Source organism: Lepus europaeus, chromosome 3, assembly GCF_033115175.1.
Source record: "Lepus europaeus isolate LE1 chromosome 3, mLepTim1.pri, whole genome shotgun sequence".
Taxonomy (NCBI): domain Eukaryota; kingdom Metazoa; phylum Chordata; class Mammalia; order Lagomorpha; family Leporidae; genus Lepus; species Lepus europaeus.
The window spans coordinates 136,644,928-136,663,194 of NC_084829.1; the positions used below are offsets into that span (position 1 = coordinate 136,644,928).

Here is an 18,267-nt window from a genome sequence, read left to right on the forward strand (position 1 = left end):
TACCTCTCCCTGTATCTCTGTCTTTCAAATAAATAAAATAAATCTTAAAAAAAAAAAAAAAAAACTACACTACTTGCTGTATCATTACTGATGATTTGGGCTGCAAGTCTCAGAAAACCCACAATGCATATTTTTCTGAATTTCTCTTATATGAGAAGTCTGGAGAGGCCTTGGTGGCATTGGTTCATCAGCTCAGCCACATCAGAACGAAAGCCTACTCTTTGTGGTCCTAAGATGATGGCCGCACGGCCACTCCTAACCAGGAGGTGGCCAGTGAGAAAATGAAATGGAGGTGGGTGAGGCAGCCGCCCCTCTGCCACAGAAACAAGAAAACCCTGGGCAACCTGACAGTGCAGGGCCAAGTACAATGGATGGGTACTGAGTCCATTCAGGTGGTTACCTAAGCTCCCAGCTGAGCACAGACGGAATTCCACATCACAGTAGTTTGTAGGCCAAGAGACAGAACACTTGTGCATATTTACGTGTTTTGTTTCTATCGTCCAAGAAAAGTTCCAAAGTTATGAAGTAGTGGGAAAACATGATTTGAATGGCTCCAAACACAATCAAGTTCAAAGAGTGCATTTATTCTCACTCTACTGACAAAGGAACAGAATATAATGATACATTTTTATACAGCAATACTTGTCAAGATTCTTTAAATACTTTAAATTTTAGAATCTCTACTCTCAGTATTTAACAATCAAAATCTGCTTTTAAAATAACTTCTTTATCATCTCTCAAAGAAGTTTTAGAAAACTTAACCTATATGATTGAAACTAGGAATATCTTAACAAAAGAATTATAATTTTATCTTCTCTGAAAATCTCCAATTTGCTGGAAACCAAGCAAACCAGATCATTACCAACTTTTAAAATATCCAAAGGCTCTTAAAATTGGGAAAATTATTAAAAGGACATATTCAGCATTCAGCAAGATTAACATACACGGAAGAAGTCCATACCCCTAACTATCACCGACAGCTTGCTCACTGCTGGAACTTGGGCAGCTGGAGACGAGGCTCCTCAGACCTCAGCAGTGTGACAGCCCGCTGCACAGACTCCACTTGACTTCCTTCAGATCTTTAGCAATGTGGCGGAAGGCGTGCTGGCACATTGCCACAATCTTTCCTTCTGAGTGCGGACACAGCTCCTGCCGTCGGTCCCTTGGTCAACAGCGTGTGTGTGTATCAGTTCTTCCTCCTGCCCTCCTGACTGTGAAGTGTTATGTCCAAACTGAAATAAAGCAAATGTTTAACACACAATTTATTCCAGGGCAAAAAAAAAAAAAATGTCGCGGTAAGTAACAGACAACACTTTGGACAGAATTCGTTCAACAAAAAAACAGTGATTTGAGCATTGGTGAGACATCAGACACATGCTCAAATTTAAGGACACAAAAAAGCCAGTCAGCCAGCCACATGGCCTGGAAGTTCTCTACAATTTTGAGTCCCTATGTGTCCAGCCTGAAAGTTGACGCTGTAAAATATATACAAAAATATTCTAAAATGCTCATAGTTAGATGGAAACAAAGAGCTAAAAGATAATGAACACACAGCACCTGACCACCAAATAATTGTTGGAATTCAGTGATGCACTATCACTGGGAAATAGTGTGTTTCACTTATGTTAATTTCCTGGATACCTAATGATCTTCGAACATCCCATAATTTTAATGAACTAAATTCTAGTCTCTGCTCTCCCCCTTAGATGTGGGATTATGGGCACTGTTAGGCTTCTCTCAGGTGAATGGCAGCAACCCAACCACTGGAGCCATCACCGCTGTCTCCCACGCTGTGCATCAATGGGAAGCTAGAATTGTGTTTCCAATTCTGACTGCTTCATCAGAACTCGAACCCAAGTACTCCATTATGGGATGCAGGGGCCCCAAATGCTACACCAAATACCCATCCCATCCAACCCCCAAGGCTTATTCTTATTACTGCAACAAAATTATAATATGTGAAAACCACCCGAAATCAGAATTATTTCTCAATTTCAAGAAATGAGATTTCAACAAAAGGAGTAATCTTAAGGATGACCTACTTGAAATAAAGTGTGTCCTTTTAAACATCCAATAAATATCATTAACAATTACTATGATCTTATTTCCTATTTTAAAAGCAGAGCTGGGGTGAGTATTGGCACAGCAACTAAGATGCTCTGTGGGATACCCACGTCCTGGTCCCAGTCCAGCTCCGTTAATTCTGGCTTCCTGCTACTGCACACCCTGGGAGGCAGCAGCTGATGGCTCAAGTACCTCGGTCCCTGCCACCAACATGAGACTGAGTTCCAGGCTCCTGGCTTCAGCCTAGCCCAGCCCTGGCTGTTGCAGGTGTCTGGGGAGTGAAGCAGTGGACCAAAGATCTTCCTCCGTCTCTCTTTCAAATAAATAAATAAAAATTAAAGGGGCCGGTGCTGTGGAGCAGTGGGTTAACGCCCTGGCCTGAAGCGCCAGCAACCCATATGTATGCCGGTTCAAGACCTGGCTGCTCCACTTCCGATCCAGCTCATGCTATGGCCTGGGTAAACAGTAGAAGATGGCCCAAGTCCTTGGACCCCTGCACCTGTATCAGAGACCCAGAAGAAGCTCCTGGCTCCTGGCTTCAGATTGGTGCAGCTCCGGCCGTTGCGGCCAATTGGGGAGTAAACCATCAGATGGAAGACCTCTCTCTCTCTCTGCCTCTCCTCTCTCTGTGTAACTCTTTCAAATAAATGATAAATTTTTTAAAAAATTAAGATTAAAAAGCAGAGTTTAACATGCCTTTCCATTAACTAATATGATGTCTTTTCATGTGGGAAAAAGACTACAGTGTTCACATTTGATATGCTTAGATTCAATATGGTTAAAACTAGGTAGAGTTATTTGCTGGTTCTCTCAAAGTTTCAGTCACCCAGTTAGTACTGAAGACAGTCACCTTTAATTAGCACCTGTCTGTGACAAAATCCATTTTTTTAAACACGTAGAGGTTTTTGTTTTTTGTTTGTGGTTTTTTTTTTAACATCTATTTATTTATTGGAAAGGCAGAGTTACAGAGAGGCAGAGGCAGAGAGAGAGAGGAAGAGAGAAGTCTTCCATCTGCTGGTTCACTCCCCAAATGACTGCAATGGCTGGAGCTGAGCTGATCTGAAGCCAGGAGCTTCTCCGAGTCTCCCACACAGGTACAGGGGCCCAAGGGCTTGGGCCATCTTCTACTGCTTTCCCAGGCCATAGCAGAGAGCTGGATCGGAAGTGGAGCAGCAGGATTCGAACCAGCATCCATATGGTAAGCTGGCACTGCAGGCAGCAGATTTTACTCACTATGCCACAGTGCCAGTCCCGTGATAAACTTATAAACTTGAACATGAGTATATTTCTTTTCTTTTCTAAGATTTATTTATTTGAAAGAAAGAGGGAGAAACAGAGAGAGATCTTCCATCCTCTGGTTCACCTCCCAAATGCCCACAACAGTCGGGGGCTGGTGCCAGAAACTCCATCTGGTCTCCCACATGGGTGACAGGGACCCAAGCACGCGGGCAAATCTTTCACCGCTTTCCCAGGCACATTAGCAGAGGGCTGGATGAGCAGCCCTCCAGCATGGAATGCGGCCATCCCGAGCAGCAGCTCAGCCCTCCGCACCACACGTGCCCTCGCATGATTATTGTGTAAATCAATCGAGTATTTTATTTCAGAAGTCTTCACAACAGGTGAAAAGCAAAAACGAAGATATAAAATTAACAGAAACAGCAACATAATCGTCTAACACATTCTGCATAATAACTTCAAGAAAACTTGAATGCAAAACTCTATAGTGAACAGTCCACTTGAAAAGAACTTAAGCATTAATTTTACATTATTATACCTCACCCTTGAAGTTTCTGGACTAGAAAATGGCGACGACTCCCAAGATCTATTTTCTTTCTCAAAGGAATCATCTTCTTGGAATGCAAATTTTTGCTTAAGTGCTTGTGATATTAAAGACACTGGGTCCCACTGTGAAGTCTGTCTTTTCCTCTTGTGAATGGGTCTACCGCCGGGTGACCTAATTTTAAAATTGAATAAATTGAAATTTTGATGTAATTTTAGATCCTTACTGACAAACACAAGAGAAATACAAGAACAATATCTTATAATATAATTAGTTAATCTCATTACTTTTCAAGAGAATGTTGCCATGAAATAAGGAATCTTCAGGGCACATGAATTAAGATTCAGAAAGTCACAAAAACATGTGAGTTAGGGCTATCTAATGTCACTGTGCTGAAAACCTTTACTTTTCATTTTTTAATTTTCTAGGTAGGGAAATCTGAAGAAATATGTAAGAATTTTTATTATTATTATTATTTTTTAAGATTTATTTATTTGAAAGGCTGAGTTAACAGCAAGAGAAGAAGGTATAGAGAAGTATCTTCCATCTGCTGGTTTAGTTCCCAAATGGCCACAACTACCAGGGCTGGGCCAGGTTGATGCTAGGAGCCTAGAACTCAATCCAGGTCCCCTGCACAGGTGGCAGTAGCCCAAGTATTTGGGCCATCGTTTGCTGCTTTCCCAGGCACACTAGCGGAGCTGGCTTGGAAGAGGAGCAGCCGAACTTGAACTGGCACCCAAATGGGATTCCAGCATCGCAGGCAGCAGCTTAACCTACTGTGACACATTGCTAGCCCCCAAGAATTTTAAAAAGGACTAGTTTCATGAAAAGAAAACCAATAGGCTAATTGTTCACTCATATAGTCATGCATTCATTCAACTGCCATTGAATGCCTACTATTTCTTCATGAGACTCAGAAAGGCCTGCAATTTAAAATGTATGAACTGCTTGCTTCTGCAATTTTCCATTTGATACTGTGAGATCACAGTTGCTTTTGAGTTACTGAAACCACAGAAAGCAGAACCATCGGGGCCGGCGCCGTGGTGCAGTAGGTTAATCCTCCACCTGCAGCACCAGCATCCCATATGGGTGCTAGTTTTGGTCCTGGCTGCCCCTCTTCCGATCCAGCTCTCAGCTGTGTCCTGGGAAAGCAGTGGGAGATGGTCCCAAGTGCTTGGGCCCCTGCACCCACATGGGAGACCAGGAAGAAGCACCTAGCTCCTGGCTTCGGATCGACGCAGCTCCAGTTGTTGCAGCCATCTGGGGAGTGAACCAACAGAAGGAAGACCTTCCTCTCTGTCTCTCCCTCTCACTGTCTGTAACTCTACCTCTCAAATAAATAAATAAAATCTTTAAAAAAAAAACTAAAAAGAAAAGAAAACAGGACCATCAATAAGAGGAACTACTGCATTCCTAACCTTCTATGGTGGAAAGCAAATATAATTAAAATACTGAGAAATAGCAAAAGTTTGTTTCAAAAATAAAGAGATAAGACACTAGAAAGAAAATCAAGAACTGAAAGTGATTATCTCTGTCTGGGGAGGAGAAAGACATAATTGTGTGGTGTTTTTCATGAACACAATTTTTTAAAAACCAAGGGGTAAAATTTCAGTTCATTTCTCAAAACTGCAAGAACATACCGTTCAATAGCCCGAAGCTTGACCTTGTTCATATCCTTGAGAACATCCAGCATGTCTGGAACACCTTTCATTCTCTGGCTCTTTGAATGATGACCATAATTGGTCTTACTAGCACCTGGATTTCCCGAGTCACAAATATTATCTGATTCTGGCTGGATGGGAGGAAAACACGAAGGCTGGAGAGGAGAAAACCGAGGGGGAAGCGGCGGTGGTGGAGGAGGGGAAGAGAGCATCAAACCCGGAAACTGAGCTGGTTCCACGTGCAGCTGAGCAGCTCCTGATGGTGGTGCCTGTCCTAACCTACTGGGCCTGTCATTCATGTCAAAGGAACCTACAAACGAAGATTGTTTAAAAGAGTCAAAAATTATCCCTAAAATAATATATAACATTAATTAGGACTAAAACAGAAACAATTTCAGTACTCCTACCACAATTGTGCTATGCTAGACAGCAAGCAAAATAAGTCCTAATTGCTTGGCAGATTCTTTAAGAATCAAGTCAGGGGCTGGTGCTGTGGCACAGCAGGTCAGTGCCCTGGCCTGCAGTGCCAGCATCCCATATGGGCACCGGTTCGAGACTCGGCTGCTCCAGTTCCGATCCTGCTCTCTCCTACAGCCTGGGAAAACAGTGGAAGATGGCCCAGGTCCTTGGGCCCTGCACCCACGTGGGAGACTCGGAGGAAGCTCCTGCCTCCTGGCTTCATATAGGAGCAGCTCCGGCCATTGCAGCCAATTAAGGAGAGACCATGGATGGAAAACCTCCCTCCCTCCCCCTCCCTCCCTCCCTCCCTCCCTCTCTCTCTGCCTCTCCTCTCTCTGTATAACTCCGACTTTAGAATAAATAAATAGGCTGGCGCAGCGGCTCACTAGGCTAATCCTCCGCCTGTGGCGCCGGCACCCCGGGTTCTAGTCTTAGTTGGGGCGCCGGATTCTGTCCCAGTTGCTCCCCTTCCAGTCCAGCTCTCTGCTGTGGCCCGAGAGTGCAGTGGAGGATGGCCCAGGTCCTTGGGCCCTGCACCCGCATGGGAGACCAGGAGGAAGCACCTGGCTCCTGGCTTTGGATCAGCGCAGTGCACTGGCTGCAACGCATCGGTCGTAGTGGCCACTTGGAGGGTGAACCAACGGAAAAAGGAAGACCTTTCTCTCTGTCTCTCTCTCTCACTGTCTAATTCTGCCTGTCAAAAAATAAAAATAAATAAAAATTAAAAAAAAAAAAACACAATAGATTTGGATGTAAGGAGCTATGTGTAAATATAGCCGCAGGCGGAGGATTAGCCTAGTGAGCCTCGGCGCTGGCTAAATCTATTGTTAAAAGCACTCACTCAGTATCTATGTTGCTTTAAATTTCACACATACTCACCTGCACATATGCATGGATTTCAAAATTTTTTAAAGCAAAAAGTAACATCTTTTAATTCCACTTTCCACGAACTTTTTGAAGTATACTCTTATGTATGTACTGTTTGTATGTATGTGTGTGTGTTTAAACAAGTAGCAAGTTGCATTTCTAAAAATTTAGAAAAGGATCATCTGGAAAACATTGTTGACCTGAATGCAGTGGAAGGGTAGCAGCAGTAACTAGAACTACAAATATATGAGGCCTCAAACCTATATGCCTCTTTTCCAACCAATGGATTCTTTCATCTCCAACACTTGGGTGATGAACTGGAAAATTTGGTTTAGAAAACAAGGGACCTTTTACACAAAAACAATCTTCACAATATAACTAGCTCTTCTTTAAACCAAAAGCCATAAACACCAGATACTATAATTGTATATATTCGGAGCCAGTGTGGTAGCACAATGAGTTAAGTCGCCACCTGTGACACTGGCATCTCATATGGGGACTATTTCCAGTCCTGGCTGCTCCACTTCCCATCCAACTCCCTGCTGACATGCCTGGGAAAGCAGCAAATAATGGTCCAAGTGCTTGGGCCTCTGAAGGCCCATGGGAGACCTAGATGAAGCTCCTGACTCCTGGCTTTGGTCTGGTCCAGCTCTGGCCATTGCAGCCATTTGGGGAATGAACTGCTGGATGGAAGATCTCTCTCACTGTCTCTCCCTCTCTCTCTCTGTAACTCTGCCTTTCAAATAAACTTAATTAATTAATAAGAATTGTACTGATTTAAAAACTAGGTGAGTATCACCTACGAAACAAAAATTCCAGTGTGTGACTTACCGGGATTTGTGCTGTTTCTCAGTTCCTGCATTTCCACAAGCGCAGCAATCTGAGAGCGAAGAAAAGTAAGTTCCTCTTCGAGGGCAGCTATTTTTTTTACTGCAGCTTCACTTACAGACAGATCATTTTTCACTGGTTTGTTTTCTCGTCGAGTAGGCGACGATGGATCCCCGACTAGTTGCACAGGACGGGTAAATTCAATTTTCTCCTCTCCTCCATGTTTCCATATGCTACTTCTGTGGGATGGAAGGAAGAAATGGGGCGAGAAGGAGGGAAGGTAAGAAGGAAGTTTTCAATCAAACAAGGAAAAAAAATTTTTCATGAAAAGCAAAATACTGCAAAATCAGAGTAACTTTCTTTCCCTATGAGTAACTCGAGATTCACTGAAGACAAACATATCTTATTTAGCTGTGTGTTCTCAATATAAGGAACTGAACATACCCTCTACTAGAAGGACATTAAAGGAATAAGGGGGCCTTGCTTTTAGATTGCAAAACAAAAATAATTATCCTATAATTTCTCTACTTTTTAACACAGTATAAATTCTTTAAAAATTCTACATAAGGTATGAAGGGCCTTATATCCAGAATTATGTTAAGAGTAAGTTTATGATCTTCTATCATTTGGAAAATTGATAAACTATACATAACAAGTTTAGCCAGGATATGTGAATAACAGGTTCTCACTGTGCTTATAGCCTGTATCTGAATAAATTAACACGTAAGTCAGTATTCCCTAAGTGTAACATATCCAAAGTTTCACAATAGTTGTCTCTCAGAATTCGTGGGAAATTTGTTCTGGGACACCCCCCCTCCCCCAGAGAAACTAAATCCACAGATGCTCAAGTTCCTCACATAAGATAGTCTATACCGCATGTGTGAGCTAAGAGGGGTTGTGATTGCAGACCAGAGGCCTGAGACATGCTGAGAAGACGCCCCGAAGCACGACCTCCCAACACATGCTAACCCCAACCAAAGAAATAGCTACAGTCTCTTCATCAATAAATCAATCTTCAAAAAAGGGAGCTTTCCCTCTTAGGGAAAGTGGGTGGGAAGAGTGATTAATGACCTATAGAGATCAAACCATAGAGAGTGGGTATGTAATGCACCTCCTTAATCAGTGATCACATCTGTGAACTATTTCCAGGTGTTCTTCCATTTTTAATGAGATATTCTGCCATTTTCAATGTGATTGATAACTACACATAACTTTGTCTTATTTGAACAATGCATATACCCTCTTTGTGAGAAAAGTATAAAACCTGTAACCACACTCAAGTTATTGGAAGAGCCAACTCAGGCAACTGACAGGTTGAGTTAAATCCTCAATTTGACTAGCTAAATACACTTTCACTTTGATTTTTCAATCTGACTGATTCTTTCACTGAACACATATAACCTCCACTCATCTTCCTATATACTTCAAATCATCTCTAGATTAGTTACAATTCCTAATACAATGCCAACACATCACTTGTTATGTGGGGAATCAGCATAATACATGAAGTATAGCAAATTCAAATCTTGCTTTTTGGAACTCATTGGAATCTTTTTTTTCCAGAATATTTTCAATCTGTTATTGGTTGAATCCACATCTGTGAAACTCATATAGCCAAAGCACCAACTATATATTTAACATCACTGCCAAGTGCACAGTAAGTTCTACATGAGATTTGACTAAATATATAAAATAAATCTGTAGCTAGTATAGAAAACAGAATTAACATAAAGATTTTAATATCCCTTTGCTAATTGCTTCTTCCTAGGACTGGTAAATGTGCCTTAAGAAAAAACAGTTTTACAAAACTCAGGAACAGGGGCCAGCACTGTAGCATAGTGGGCTAAGCCTCCACCTGAGGCACCGGCATCCCATAAGGGCACCAGTTCATGTCCCAGCTGCTTCCCCTCCCATCCAGCTCTGTGCTATGGCCTGGGAAAGCAGTGAAATATGGCCCAAGAGCTTGGCCCCTGCACCCGCATGGAAGTCCTGGAGGAAGCTCCTGGCTCCTGGCTTTGGATTGGCACAGTTCTTGCCATGTAGCTACTTGGGGAGTGAACCAGCAGATGGAAGACCTTTCTCTCTGTCTCTCCCTCTCTCTCTCTGTAACTCTACCTCTCAAATAAATAAATAAATCTTAAAAAACAAAAAAGGAGAAATAACCAGGCATCCTTATTAGGAAGATATTATTAGGACACACAGAGGTGGACAGAACAAGAAGACTCAAGGAATATAAATCAACTTCAACACATGCAAGAATCCAGGTTATAGGCTATACCCCACGTCCCAAGATAAGCACTTAAAATTACCGAAATCTGAGACAACTGGCTTCTTCATCATTTGCCACACACAAAATATCAGCCAAAGATGGAACCCTAGATCCACCATTATCAGGGTCTACAGAGTTCAAGAGCGGGATCAACTAAAGTAAAAAAAAATAAATAAATAAGTCAGAGCTCTGCAAGGAGTCAAGAGAAGATACATGCTCATGCATTAAATAAGGTCACAGTGCAAAGGAGGGAAGAGGGAAAAGGATATTGAGTAGAAAACGCACCCATTAGCCAGAGTATCCGGCAAAATGTTATTCTGCAGTCCGAGCATATAGCAATATTCTCTCCCCGGCTACTCTCCTCAATAATAAAACACACAATCAACTCCTGAGGTGTTACTCACACCTGCCCATCTCTGAATGCAGTTATTAAAGAAACTAAAGCTATAAAACACACGTGCAGTGACTTATTTCCAGAGGTAAAGGGTTTTGGCTTGCAGGAAACATTTCTTCTAGATTATTCTATCCCATATCCGCAGGAGTATGAAGGATTGTATTATACAGAGTGCTTAATCAATGCACGTCCATTGACTTACCTCAAAATTAGGTCTTTGACAAGGTTCTAAAGGAAGCATTTTCCCAATAATACGAACAATACTCCGAGCTGATCCATAATCTTTATTTTTCCAAATCACTGAAATCTATTTAAACATAAAGCACTATTTAAAATGTACTGAATATGCATGCTTATACATCTCAAAAAAAATGTAAACGATGCAGCAACATTTATTTTTAAAAAGAAAACACAGAATGGTATAAAATATCTTCCTCGAATAATTAAATTTTATTAACATTTGTCTTGAAAAAAAAAAAAAAAAAAAGAGGGGTATAGATAGGGGCTGGCATGGCGGCATAGCAGGTAAAGCCACCGCCTACCATACTGGCATCCCATATGGACACCAGTTCGGGTCCTCGCTGCTCCACTTCCAAACAGCTCCCTGCTAATGCACCTGGGAAAGAAGTGGAAGATGGCCTACGTCTGCACCCACAAGGGAGACCCAGATGAAGCTACTGGCTTCAGCCTGGCCCAGCCTCAGCTGTTGCAGCCATTTGGGGTGTGAACCAGCAGATGGAAGATCTCTTTCTATCTCTCCTTCTTCTCTGTGGCTCTACCTTTCAAATAAATAAAGTAAATCTTAAAAAAAAAAAAAAGCAGTGGAAGATGGCCCAAGTGTTTGAGCCCCTGACACCCACACTGGAGACCTGGGAGAGGCTCCTGGCTCCTGGCTCCTGGCTCCTGGCTCCTGGCTTTGGCCTGGCCCTGGCTGTTGTAGCCATCTGGAGAGTGAACCAGTGGATGGAAGACCTCTCTCTCTGAAACTGTTTCAAATAAATAAAATAAGTATTCAAAAGAAAATTTTTAAAAAGAATTGGAATGAACATATAAAATTCCAAAAAGATCTTTCATGATAGCACACAACTTGTTTTGTTCTATCTCTGATAATAGCTAAACAGCTTGGGAAACTCCCCCCCCCCCCAGGAAAATCAACCCCCCGCAACTAAAAATCCCATGTTTTAGCCCTATCAAAAACTGACAATTCAAATTATCTAGCAATGAGGTAATACAGAGAAAACTTACATAATCTCATTTAAAGAAGAAATGAATAAGAGGGATAAATAGAATCCTAGGCAACCAAAAAAATTATTTATATACAGGGGAATATTATCTGCTGGAAGCCAGTTCTTAAAAACGTATTGAAAGTGAAATGTGGGGGTTGGCACGTGGTACACTGTGACACTGGCATCCCACATTAGCACCAATTCAATCCCTGGCTGCTCCACCTCCGATCCAGCTTCCTGCTAATGGGTCTGGGAAAGCAGAAGATAGCCCAAAGAACTGAGCCCTTGTACCCACGTGAGACCTGGAAGAAGCTCCTAGCTTCTGACTTTGGCCTGGCCCAGCCCCAACCATTGTGGCCATAATATATCTATTCCATGCATTCCACATCTGTTCTGAAATTACCCTTTGAGGTTCTCTGCTACTTGGCCCTATCTATCCAACTTAATTTCTTACTTGTCATTAACAAGAACACATGTTCTTAGGTTAAGCTCTTTTCCTCACTATCTCAAAAAGGAGCCAGTGGAGCCAGTATCATCGTAACTCCCATGCATTTTCCCATATGCATAGTGAGCCCTAATCTAACTGTAGTGTCCGTGCTGGCTTAGTTCACTATCCAATTCACACTCCTCTATTTCCATTCTTATCAGCTGCTTAAGCTCTACTAAGTTGTAAACTAATCTGATAAGTACCACATAGTCAGACACACAACTACATGTGACTGTATTTCTTCGGAAGCTATTTCTGCCCTCCTATAGTGAATTCTGAGGACAGAGACTGGATTATATTTTTGTTTGAACCCTTCAGGGCAGTAGTTAACCATCAGAATACTAATATCACATCAGATATTAGTATATAACATATGTCATATGTAAATTAAATTTTGAAGTCATCACATTTTAAAAGAGAAAGGTAAAAGTTTCTTACTATATTTTATTTAGCTTGATATAAATATATATTATTTTAACATGCACTCAATATTTAACCCTTTGTATATTTGTAACTATAGCAGATTGCAATTCAGACATCTGAAGTACTTAAAAAGTGGTTATGAGGCCAGAAGCTGCCATATTGGATAGTATAGTCAAGTGTTGATAGATTCTAGATCAATTAACACTAGAATCTTTGGAGACCTGAGCATTTATATTTAATGGGTTTTACAGACCATTCATATGTGTCCCTCTGCTAAGAAACACAGGCCTATAGGCATCACTACAGTAAGGGCTATGCACTGTACAGAGTGTCTCCCAACTCTTGGGCACCTATGTGGTACTTTCATATCTTGCTCTGCCACTTTGATGTTGAAAAACTCATTCATTGCCACTGACCATCTTCATCATTCTTAAAATTTCATCTCCTTTCCTCTGTTCCTGGCCCAGCCACTTCTTTTTGATTTACCAGTTTTGCTAGCTCACATGGACTTTCTGGTTAAGTATTTCATTGATATGCTCATTGCCATTCAAAAACAGTTCATTGTTTTGGTATTATGTGTTACCATCTTGTGGATGAATAAACTAACCCAACTACTTTCAGCTAAAGGAAAACACAATCAAACTTAGTTAAAGGAAAACACAATTAAAAAAATAAAGCTCTTTAGAAAAACTACAGGGGGCCAGTACTGCGGTCTAGCAGGTAAAGCCATGGCCTGCAGTGCTGGCATCCCATATGGGCACCAGTTCCAGTCCCGGCTGCTCCACTTCTGATCCAGCTGTCTGCTATGGCCTGGGAAAGCAGCAGAAGATGGTCCATGACCTTGGACCCCTGCAGCCGCATGGGAGACCCGGAAGCAGCTCCAGGCTCCTGGCTCCTGGCTTGAGATCACCACAGCTGTGGCTGTTGCGGCCATCTGGGGAGTGATCCAGTGGATGGAAGACCTTTTTCTCTCTCTCTGTCTCTCCCTCTCTGTAACTCTGCCTCTTAGATAAATAAATCTTTAAAGAAAAAACTACAAATCCATGCTGACTTCCCCGGGGTCCTCACAGGCACTCTGCAATGTCCTCTAACATGTTACACTCTGCAGTATGTGGCCACACGAAACCCTCAACCTCTGAATCTCCAGCACCACCACTTCCAACACCACGTCTCCATTTTCCTTCCTTTGTATCTCCTGTTGACATTTAACCAATCAGGGAAATAGGTTCTTAAGAATCTTACCTCCCTTTTTAACTCGAACTATCAAAGCCATACTATTGTAAACTCCCCTTTGTCCTCATCTAAAGAGAAATAACAACTTTGTCTTAAATGTTTACACATAAATCATTTTCAAGATGAGACTCAAGAACAGCAGATTCATTCAAAACCATGAAAAGACATTTACCTGGTCTATGGGAACACCAAAATATTCCAGCATCTCTCTTAAGACGCGCAATATGAGAGACATGGATGGCGTGAACAGTGAGGCAAATTCATGGAAACATTATCAGTGTCTTGGTGCCTTCGGGAAAAAATTTTAGAATACATTACTCTTGACAAGTAATTGCCACATAAGTTCATACTAAATAAGCTGGAAGAACCCTTTCATGACACACCACATCACACCACTACCTGTATACTGAAGGTAGCCAAAGAGAATGGAGGGGAGACAAGGGAAGAGGGGAATATTATTATAAAGAAAAGGTCAAGACCTGCACTGTGGTGCAGGTTAATCCTCCACCTGTAGTGCTAGCACCCCATATGGGTACCAGTTCGAGTCCCAGCTGCTCCTCTTCCAAACCGGCTCTCTGCTATGGCCTGGGAAAGCAGTAGAAGATGATCCAAGTCCTTGGGCCCCTGCACCCGTGTGGGAGACCAGGAGAAGCACCTGGCTCCTAGCTTCGGATCAGCACAGCTCTGATCGTTGCAGCCATTTGGAAAGTGAACCAGCGGATGCAAGACCTTTCTCTCTGTAACTCTGCCTCTCAAATAAATAAATAAAATCTTTTTTTTTTTATTTGACAGGTAGAGTTATAGACAGTGCGAGAGGGAGACAGAGAAAGGTCTTTTCTTCTGTTGGTTCAGCCCCCAAATGGCTGCTAAGGCCAGCGCTGCGCCGATCCAAAGCCAAGAGCCAAGTGCTTCCACCTGGTCTCCCAAGAGGGTGCAAGGGCCCAAGCACTTGGGCCATCCTCCACTGCCTTCCCGGGCCACAGCAGAGAGCGGAACTGGAAGAGGAGCAGCCGGGAGTAGAACCCGGCGCCCATATATGGGATGCCGGCGTCGCAGCCGGAGGATTAACCAAGTGAGCCACGGCACCGGCCCAATAAAATCTTAAAAAAAAAAAAAAAAAAGTCAACCGACCTATTGTTACATTAAAATTTCATAGGGCATTTGAGACAATAAATAGGTCTAGTTAACAGATAATAATCAACAACAGAATGGACACCTAGCAAGGGAGGCTTCAAGTTTGCAACAGCGAAGCTCGCTTGGGCGGAGACTCAGGAGAAGGCTCAGTTCAGACGACCCCTGAGAGCAGCAAAGGGTCTCACTCAAAGCTTTGCCCTCTCTGTGAGTCTGCCTCTCAAATAAGTAAACAAAATCTCAAAAAAAAAAAAAAAAAAAAAAGGCTTTGCCAACATTTTTTTTTTTAATCGCATCGGAGTACCGCGCACCCCTGCTCGCTCATTTTAAAGATAAGATGCACGACCCCCAGTTAAGGGATGTGACTGTCACCAGCTAGTAACGGGCTGCGACCTAAGCCCAGCCGGGTCACTCGCTCTGGCCACACCTTGGGGCGGGGGAGGGGTCTCCAAGCCCCGCGGGGCAGCACTGCTCACCTTCCCCGGAGCCGAGCCTCCCGAAGGCTGGGGAAGGTCTAGCAGAGCGGCGTGGTAGAAGTCCGACTCAGAATCGAGACCCCAGCACGACGCGCGGCTCCCTCCAGAAGCGCTCGGATGTCGACCGGCGTCCGCCTGCGAGCCTCGGCCTGCAGGGCACAGGGAGTAAGGTGGCCTCCGCGGAGAGTAGGTGGCCCACTGGCGACTCGGTCCCACAGCGCCCGCCTCAACCGGGATCGCTTTGCGAGAGGAAGGACGTCCCCTCCCGACCTGCTAACCTGCCGCAGGCTCCCAGGATGGCCGCGTACTTCCGCGTTCCTGGAGGAAAATCAAACTCCGCGGGCCGTAACCCATGCCCGATCTCATTGGACAGGCATAGGATCGCTGCTTCTGATTGGCCATTGGACAACGTCAGCCTAGTCGCGGCACTCGGACAGGCCTCAGAAGGCTAATGAGTTTCTCCTTTCCCTCAAGAGGGCGGGTTTTCCACAAAGCAGCCAATAGAAGCCAAGAGGTGGCTGGTGGGCGGGACAGTATGCGGGGGTAGGGACGCCGGCTCCCGCGCAGGATGCGGCGGTTCGCTGCGAGCGCTCCCAGGCCTCATCGTGGAGAGCCGGGCCCGCCGTTCCGAGTTCGCGCCGCACACAGCTCTGCACGCACTGTATCGTCCCGTACATCCGACCCGAAGTGACCCCGCGCTCCCAAACTTCACTGCCACGGCAGGTCGCGATTTATTTTTCGGTCGTTCAGCGCACATCTTCTAAACGCCGGTAGGACTAGCGGAAGCTAAGCGGTGCCCTGGAGAGCTTTGCAGCTTTGCGGTTGTCAGGATTCATTCCCTGCGTCCTGGTTACCCAGGCTGCTACATGTGGGCCGGACAGTCTAATTTTCAGTTCTGACTGGTTAATAGTTTCATAAGACACAATTTCATATTCCTGTATTTCAGCCAAGAGCTGCATTGGCGTACCATGCCAATTTAATGCCTTCTACCGACCCACAAAATAAAAGGTAGACTGACTTCTCTGTGATCAACCTCATTTATTCATTCAACGAGTGTTGGACTACTAGAACTAAGGATTATCCTACGCACGCCAAAAAAGCAGTACGGGCATGCATTTGGCCTTACCATTAAGACAGCGCTTGGCATGCCACACCCCGATTGGTTTGCTTCATTTTCTGACTCCTGTTCAACTTCATACTTTCAGTAATTTTCTCCGCAGTGTGGGGCCATTCCTAGCAGGAAACCTGCACCAGTGCTTTTGAGTTCACGAGGGTAATCTCTTCTAAACGCTCTAGTCCTCATTTTGGATACCTTGTACTCTACCGAAAAGGACAAAACTCCAAATTTCACCTTATTCCCAATGACTCTTCCTCTCTTAGGTCAAATACTACTCCATTTCTTCCTTCCCCCCTCATAAAAACCAACAGCAGGCTGCTCGGTAACTTGTCTCTAACGGCTGATATTTAGGGGTTTGTGGAAAACAGCTTAACGTGTTTACTGCAAATGCTGTCTACAGGTTTTTAGTTTTACTATCTTGCTGCCAGTATTTTTCCAGAACCACTAGTAATGTATTTCTGAAATCTAGTTATTAAGGATGCTTCAAAAGGTTTTTGAAAAACAGAATTAGAAAATAAATTTTTCAAAAATTTGAAAGGCCGAGTTATGGGGGTGGGTGGATCTTCCATCCACTGGTCCACTCCCCAAATGGCCACAACAGCTCAGGCCAGGCCAGGTCAAAGCCAGGAGTCAGAAGATTCTTCCAGTTCTCCCACATGCATGGCAGGGTCCCAAGTACTTGAGCCATCTTCTGCTGCTTTCCTAGGTGCACTAGCAGGGAGCTGGATGAGAATTGGAGCAGGCAGGACTCAAACCGGTGCCCATATGGCATGCCATTGTCACAGGAAGCAGCTTGCCCTGCTATGCCATAGCGCCAGCTATTCTCTTCAAGTACCTTCACATACTACATTCCGGACCCCCAAGTTCAGAAGTGTTCTATTCAGCTTGGTATACCATAATGCCAGATAGTTTTTCAATGGAGGATAAAGACTGCTTTGGACAAAGGCTACAAACACGTGTTCTGCAAGCTGCCCTTTACCTCTGACCCTAAATCTAGGTGAACTCAAATTACTATATTGTGATGAGGCAGGATTTAACATTCTCCCAAAGCAAGCAATAGCCTCTCCAACTGAACAATGTGCTTCTCTCATGCAAGGATGATCAAATTGGGATGCACACAACCAGAAAGTTCACTTTTACATTTCAAAAATCTACATGTGCCTCTTCCCTTCTGCCCTGCCTACATATGAAGCTATATACTACACAATCTGCCAATTATAGCTTTTAAAAGTAGACCTTTTTGAGAACTTCTTTATAACAACATTTATTCAAAAATTTATTGAGACTAAGAACAAGATTCTCAATGTTAAGGTATTTCAATTTAAATTATCCTTAAAATCTCTACTTTTCAGTGCCCATAGTAAGATTTAGTGGACACACTACCTATACATTTATATCTACTATGTATCCATAAATTGCTACTCAGTGATGAATTAACATTAACTTTAAATGTTTAAATCCTAACAGGATTGTTGGGACTTGGGCACTCCCTTGACTTGCATCCTCTGGTCTGCTTTAACACAAACCAGGAGGAAAACAAAGCTAGGCATCAGAAGCAATGGGTGGCAGGCCTATTAATGGCTGATCTGTACAGTGATCTGCCCTCAAGGAGACCCAACAGGCCAGTCCACTGCAGTGGCTTTCAATGTGGTAAGCCTGGGCTTCAGCAGAAGTCAGCTTGTGAAGAGCCCTGGCAGCTCTGCCAAGAGTTGGATCACTGGAAATGGACCTGCCCTGGAGTCGAAGGATGCCCAGGTCAGAGCCACAGATCTTATTGGCTCTAAGCTGAAAAGCCCTTCACTCAGCCCAACTTCCAAAGGGACCACTGCAGCTGAGGGGATGGTCAAGTAGG

At 43.6% G+C, this 18,267-nt stretch overlaps 1 protein-coding gene across 3 annotated transcripts; it reads right to left on the minus strand.

Annotated features, from left to right (window-relative positions):
* Positions 1 to 695: 695 nt before the first annotated feature.
* On the minus strand, positions 696 to 15,654 carry MTFR2 (mitochondrial fission regulator 2). Of its 3 annotated transcripts, none has more exons than XM_062187736.1 (8): positions 15,577 to 15,654; positions 13,864 to 13,980; positions 10,525 to 10,629; positions 9,969 to 10,081; positions 7,663 to 7,898; positions 5,485 to 5,815; positions 3,844 to 4,018; positions 696 to 1,232 (listed from the first exon to the last, which is right to left on the minus strand). In XM_062187736.1, the coding sequence occupies exons 2-8, from the start codon at positions 13,924 to 13,926 to the stop codon at positions 1,074 to 1,076; spliced, it is 1,182 nt and encodes a 393-aa protein (XP_062043720.1). In that variant the 5' UTR covers positions 13,927 to 13,980; positions 15,577 to 15,654; the 3' UTR covers positions 696 to 1,073. The 3 variants fall into 3 exon arrangements, with proteins under 3 accessions (XP_062043720.1, XP_062043719.1, XP_062043721.1); XM_062187735.1 differs by lacking the exon at positions 15,577 to 15,654 and adding an exon at positions 15,299 to 15,570; XM_062187737.1 differs by lacking the exon at positions 15,577 to 15,654 and adding an exon at positions 15,299 to 15,570 and having other exon boundaries at positions 1,092 to 1,232; positions 3,839 to 4,018.
* Between the last annotated feature and the right edge of the window lie 2,613 nt (positions 15,655 to 18,267).

Bases quoted from the DNA above. Each gene is read 5' to 3' on its own strand.
- MTFR2 (XM_062187736.1), bottom strand. From the start codon at position 13,926: ATGTCTCTCATATTGCGCGTCTTAAGAGAGATGCTGGAATATTTTGGT. The intron at 5,816-7,662 runs GTAAGTCACACA...CTTCGTTTGTAG, and splicing joins GAGAAACAGCACAAATCCCG to GTTCCTTTGACATGAATGAC. The intron at 1,233-3,843 runs GTGAGGTATAAT...GCTTTATTTCAG, and splicing joins CTAGTCCAGAAACTTCAAGG to TTTGGACATAACACTTCACA.